At 55.0% G+C, this 6,074-nt stretch overlaps 1 protein-coding gene across 1 annotated transcript; it reads left to right on the forward strand.

The window, feature by feature from the left end:
- Positions 1 to 890: 890 nt before the first annotated feature.
- LOC109751333 (uncharacterized) lies at positions 891 to 3,226 on the forward strand. The gene is made up of 5 exons (XM_020310225.4): positions 891 to 1,447; positions 1,576 to 1,923; positions 2,019 to 2,298; positions 2,392 to 2,499; positions 2,616 to 3,226. Exons 1-5 carry the CDS (start codon positions 1,238 to 1,240, stop codon positions 2,756 to 2,758), a joined length of 1,089 nt encoding a protein of 362 aa, XP_020165814.1. The 5' UTR covers positions 891 to 1,237; the 3' UTR covers positions 2,759 to 3,226.
- Positions 3,227 to 6,074: the final 2,848 nt, after the last annotated feature.

Genomic DNA, 6,074 nt, shown 5'->3' on the forward strand with positions numbered 1-6,074 from the left:
ACTTTTTTATTATATGACCCACCTTTTATTCTCACAAAGTGCCTAGGAGCACGTGCTAGAGCTGGCTATTCACGAAGAGCCCGCTTACTTTCTCTCTCCTCTTCTCTTTCCTCGCGCTCTAGAGCAGAAATATACTAGTTTATTTTTTATAGCATGCTGACTCAGCTCTATTGTACTTGCTCTCAAGCTTCTTCCTCGCGCCAGCGCGACAGTAATTTAATTAATTCCTACCGCAAACAATACCTGAATGATGGCATTTCGGTGGGGGCACGCTGGTTTCCGCGTGAAGCCACTTCCGTGAATGGTCCCTCTAATAACGCGCTGATCTGCCTAGTAGATCGCATGTTCGACTCGGTTCAGTGCCTTGGTGTGAACCCCATGGAACTTTCTGCTGTTCATACGTTGTTGTTTCGTCGCACATTAGCTGAACGGCCATCCAACAATGCGCCTGCACAGCGGGTTGGGTCGGGTGAGTGCCAAAATCACGACATTGAGTACGAACGCGACGCCAAAAAAACCATGAAGCGGAACAATTATTGGGTGCCATGTCCAGAGGCAAAAGTCACATGAGCTGAGTTGAGGTTCAGCCAGAAGGGATGACACGACGCGGCGAGGTGAGGTGAAACTGAAACCTCTCCTCCAGACGTTGCGCATGAGCCGTAGAAAAGAGCTGGTTAATTTAGCCATGTTACCATACTTAACCCCGCCGGTTATTAGAAACGCGGCCCCGTGGAGGAGCACAAAAAACACGCCGGCGCCACCACCACCGCAAACGCAATGGTATAACCTTTTACTACATTTTTGAACAATTCGGCCGGGGGTAACTTTTGCCCCTCTCTCCTCCCCTCCCCTCCCCTTTCTTTATAAACCACCCGCACATCCACCCCTTTGACCTCCACATCGGCTCGCCGTCCTTGACATCCCTCCTCCCCCACCCCACCCCCGCCGCTTTTCTCCGCCGTCCGTCCGTCCGTCCGTCCGTCTTCCGTCCGGTGAGAGAGAGAGAGGGAGAGGAGATAAATACACTTTTGTGGGGAGTGAGAAGCATTAGCGGCAGAGGGAGCCATCACCCTTCGCCACCGCGTACGTGTTGGGCGTAATTATATCTTCCCCGAGCGGCGATTTCTGGCCTCCGTCCCTCGCCCTCGCTCGCGCCTATAATATTCGTTCGTTCGGGTAGGGGGTCGTTCCGTCCACGCTTCACGCAGAGGAGTTGGTTCCTTCTTCCTTGGCGGAAATGGCGGAGGAGCACCACGGCGCCGGCGCCGGCTTCTGGCTGCCGGACGAGTTCCTCGACGACGACTTCTTCTCCGACGAGAAGGCGGCGGCCGCGGCGGCGGCGTCGGCGGCGGCCAGGAGCGACAGCGACGACGAGGAGGGGCTCGGCGGGCTCTCGCGCCGCGTGGCCGGCCTCGACTGCGGCGCCGGCGACCGCGCCATTCCCAAGGTTGGTTTTCGGTTACCTGACTCTCGTCTCGTCGCTTCTTGGTTTGGTCTGGGTTGGCATCCCTGTTTGTTGCCTTTGGAAGCATCTGATTGTTGTTTCTCCCTGTCTCTCCGTGTCTCGCGCTCCAGGCGGAGGTGATGTCTGGGTCTCCGCAGTCCACGCTCTGCGTGCTGCAGGCCTCCGGGGAGGACAGCCCCACCGGCGGCGCCTCGCAGGTCAGCTCGCCGCCGTCCTCGCCGCTGGAGCAGCAGCCGGCCGACCCTTGGGACCTGCTGCACGAGGCGGCCGGCCAGGTGGCCCGCCTCGGCGTGGACAGCATCCCCGTGCCTGTCAACCCTCCTCCCATCCATGGCGCCGGCGTCGCGCCGCCGGCGAGGAAGCCCTCTCCGCCGCTGCTTCCGTCCCCAAAGCCCGTCGGCCCTTACCAGTACCCGCCGAACAACTCGCTCGCCCAGCGCCAGGCGCAAGTCGCCCGTGTGAGTTCCTCTGTCATACACCGCCTTGCACAATCTGTTCCGCTTCGTCTCTCCGGGGATTATTCTCTGACGTTCTGTATGATTTGTGGTTTCAGTTCCATCTCCTGAAGCAGCAGCAGCTGATGAAGCACCAGAGGGAGCAGCAGCTGGCCATGGCGGCGGCCATGGCGTGGGGCTCCGCCGACGTCGGGCCGCTGGGGCTGAGCCCCTCGGCCTGGCCGCCGCTGCAGAAGTCCCCGCACCACGCCCCACCATCCGCGGCCGGCATGCGCGCCGTTTTCCTGACCCCACCCGGAGCCAAGCGCGAGTGCACCGGCACCGGCGTGTTCATCCCCCGGCAGGCCGGCGCGCCCGCCGAGCCCAAGAAGAAACCAAGTGCGCATCCTTTTCCGCCCCCACTTCCGTTGCCCTGCCCTGTCCCCCAAAAGTATTTTTAGCTAAAAGTCCTGTGGTTCTGCTTGGCCTCAGGCTGCTCCACGGTTCTCCTCCCGGCGCGCGTCGTGCAGGCGCTCAACCTCAACGTCGAGGACCTCGGCGCCCGCCCGTGCTACCCCGGAGCCTTCGTTCTTGATCACGGTAAGCAATCAACCCCTTCTCATTACGCACGTACTGGCAACGGCAATGATAATCGCATCTTTATTCGGGGTTATGAAGATCCATCAATGACATTTCGAACTGCTTCTGTCTCGCAGACGCGCTGGTGAGCCGGAGCAACGCGATGCAGGCGAGCCAGAAGCGAGAGCACAACGCCAACGCCAATGCCGCCGCCGCCGCGCACTCCCCGTCCCTCGCCGTGGCGTGCGAGGTCAATCTCCCGCCGGAGTGGACGTACTGAGATGCATCGTCCGTCCGTCCGTCTCCCCCCGTTTCCATGGATTGCTGCCATATTTAAGTATTACTCATATTACCATTATCGATGGTTAGCGCTAGGTAGAAGTTAGCTAGAGGTAGGAGGCGGTGGCGGTAGCATCAGCGTTAGGTGTTCTTTTGTGCGTGCGTGTGGTGATATATTGGTTATTTTGGAGGACGGTTGGTGATGGATGGATGGGCGCCGACGAACGAACAAACGGAGGAGAAACAAAAACCATGGCCTCCGTAGGTTGTTGCCGGGAGGAATAATAAGTGTCGTGGCTCCGACGAAGGAGGAAATTTCGGAGGTATGGTGCTGCCCGCTCAGTAGTTCTTCTAGCTGTGTAAGGTGATGAACTGACGATGATTGGGAAAATATCGTCGGCGGTTTGGAAAGGCGTCGCTGTAAGATATAAGTAAGGAAGAAAGAAATAAGAGCTCCATGTTTCCATTAGTGCCTACTGCTGCCTTGGGTTTGCTTTGTTGCAATTCCACTTCGGTCATGTGTACTATCATGTCATCCCTTTTGGCATCGTTCGGTTGCTTCATGAATAAGGAACCCCTCTCTTCTATAATAAGGAAAGATATAGTGGTGTTTTTTGTTCGGTGCTTCGGCCGAAAGCCTTTTCTTCCTCCTTGCATTTTGTTTTGTTTTTGAAATATTTTTGCATGTGAAATTGGACTAGTGTCATCGCTCAGTGATTAACTAGACTTGGAGTAGGTTGAACAGGGGCGAGGTGAGGTGGTGGGTGTACTCCACTTGCGCACAAAAGTCTAATCATGTGACGTACGGTTGCTTAACACGATGGTGTAGTCTGTTCTTTCTTAATTGTATAGCTGATGGTTCCGATTGGAATTAACGGGCCATCCGCCTCCAAAGAATCTTCTCCCCCGGTCGGGCCGGGCCCCCCGGTATCTTGCATCTTCACGGCTCGTGTCATGGTCTGACAGCGACGCCTGTGTTGTGTTGGATCCCCGTAATTCTACGCCTCAATTATTTGCGAGACCCATCCACCCGTTTAAAATCAAGAGGTCGGGGCCGGGATGGGCGACCTGCTCTGAATCTTCCATCGTTGGTCCCTGTCCGCTCGCCCCTGCCGGCGTTCCGTCCGTGCGTGGCCGGGGGGTGAGGCGAGTGGAGATTCCGTTACGGCCTCGCATGGCTCCATCCTGTCGTCTCGTTGCGCCGAGTCCTGCTGTCTGCGTTGCTGGAGCTTTGCTGCTCTGACCGGGTCAATGTGGCTGGCTTTGTTCTGCGCGACGTCTCCCACTTTCGTCCTGTTCCGTGCCTGCGCGGGCCTTGTCGAGCCCAGGGCGGGCCTCCGGTCATCGGGCTCGGTCCGGATCAAAAGTGGCCGCGCCACATGTCGAGAGTTCTGCGACCTCATCCTTCGTTCTTTTTATCTCTCTTTCACATCCATGTTTTTCTTTTCTTTTCTGCGAGAGCACATCGTGATGCCTTCCGCAGCGAATTGGAGAAAGATGGCAATCCGATTCGTATCCCGTTGAAGCGTACCTCCATGGCACGATCGGGCAAAGCGGATTGCCGCGTTCCCAAATGTTTCTTTCTGGAATGTCTTTTCTTGGATTCTTGTCGTACTTCATCGCGAGAAGGATAAAACACTTTCGGAATGTTCGGTCCTAGCAGTAACTTATTGTTGAGATTCGGCTCTAACTTATGCTGTAACGCATAAATTAGGCAAAAATCCTCTGGCGATTGAGCTTATTCCACTACAAGTCGTGCCAAAAATTCGAGACAATTCGGATGACCTATCAAGCAGCCGCCGGTATCGAGTCTCATGGGAGACCAAATTCGTCCCAAGTATTAGTACGGTCTTTTGTATTTTGCTTTGTCGCTCAGAACGGCTCTACTCCACGTACCGTACCTACCATCATTGCTGCTTCTACTAGTAGGAACCTGGCCGTCCGTCCGGTTCAGCGGTCTGCTGTCTGCATCGGTGGAAAGGTGGGTGCGTCCGAGCTGGTGCGAGCGGCGCCCATGTGGCTCTCACGTTGCCGAGACACACCGGCCGGGCGGTGCACCAGTGGCACGGCCCCCGTCGGGTGATTGGGTGGCGGCTCGTTGTCACGCTGGTTGTGCGAGCGTGTCGCCTCGCCCATTCCCTTCTTTATCAAATCTGATCAAAACCACCCACTGGTGTTGCTTAAGAAGTGTACTCTCTGCTTATAAAATGTGCACCGTACTGTACCGTATGTTCCACCATCATGGCCGTGGTGGCGCCCCGTGCCGTAGCAGTATGTTGTTGGAATATGCAGAATACGAGGGGCGCCAACGGGAGCGTTGGGCGGGCCTGTAGCAGCAGTACGAGGGGATTCAAAATGCTGTGGCGCGCTTCCTCGCGTGGCCTGCTGGGCTATACTAGAACTGAGATGGAAGGAAGATGAGCATGGCAGTGGCAGGAGGCCGGCAGCATGTGCCTAGAGATTTGGACTGGTAGGGCCGGGCTTTAATGCGCATTCTCTGACATGTGGAGTAGTCAACCTCGAGCAAATTATGAGTAGATTTTTTAAGCATGATTTGTTCTTTGCTGATGTCATACACCCACATGGTTGGAGACGTGGGCGACTAACAACAGGAATGCTAATACTTAATTAGCTGAACTGAAGTGTACGTACGTCTGCAAGGCAAATGGAGGCTTTGCGGTGACATTTGTAGTATAATCGTATTGCTACTGCATGTCCTAGTCACATTGAGAGTATAAAATTAGCACTCCAAGTCAAATAGCAGCAGAACCACACAAACACAAAGTGTGCGTTTGAATCCCTGGTCAAATGCTGGCTTCCACTTGTCGGCACCTGACCCCAACCATGTGAACTTTTTGGCGCCGTTTGAATTTCCCTCCAACGGCGCGGCGGCAGGCATAGACAAAGAGCAAGAGGCGGGGTCCTATCCTATCCTAGGTATCCTTCAAGCTGGTCCTGTAGCTCCGAGTGCTTCACCGGACAGGGCTATGGCCTATGAGGGGACCGATATTCACACTAGTAGATCAGCGAAGTACAGCGATCAGAAATCTTTTTACAGTACAGAAAGAGTAATTAATTTTGTGATCCTTGCTTACTGTGACGATTTCTCTCCTGGACCACGAAGTTGTGGCTGTAGGAGTATCGCTTACAGTATCTTTTGCTACTTGTGGGAACAACTACCGGTCGTTTTCTTCATAGTTACAGTGGACCGGGATGAGGATTGACATCGTAGGAAGTAACTAAAAGTATGGCGCCGGCAAATTAACAAACGTCATGCGTTGACATTTTGGTATGTGATGGTAAGATTATCTACAGCC

This window comes from Aegilops tauschii, chromosome 3 (genome assembly GCF_002575655.3).
Source record: "Aegilops tauschii subsp. strangulata cultivar AL8/78 chromosome 3, Aet v6.0, whole genome shotgun sequence".
Lineage (NCBI taxonomy): Eukaryota > Viridiplantae > Streptophyta > Magnoliopsida > Poales > Poaceae > Aegilops > Aegilops tauschii.

Coding starts and splice junctions, on each gene's coding strand:
- LOC109751333 (XM_020310225.4), top strand. CDS start 1,238: ATGGCGGAGGAGCACCACGGCGCCGGCGCCGGCTTCTGGCTGCCGGAC. Junction 1,448..1,575: donor GCGACCGCGCCATTCCCAAG/GTTGGTTTTCGG, acceptor CTCGCGCTCCAG/GCGGAGGTGATGTCTGGGTC. Junction 1,924..2,018: donor GCCAGGCGCAAGTCGCCCGT/GTGAGTTCCTCT, acceptor TTGTGGTTTCAG/TTCCATCTCCTGAAGCAGCA.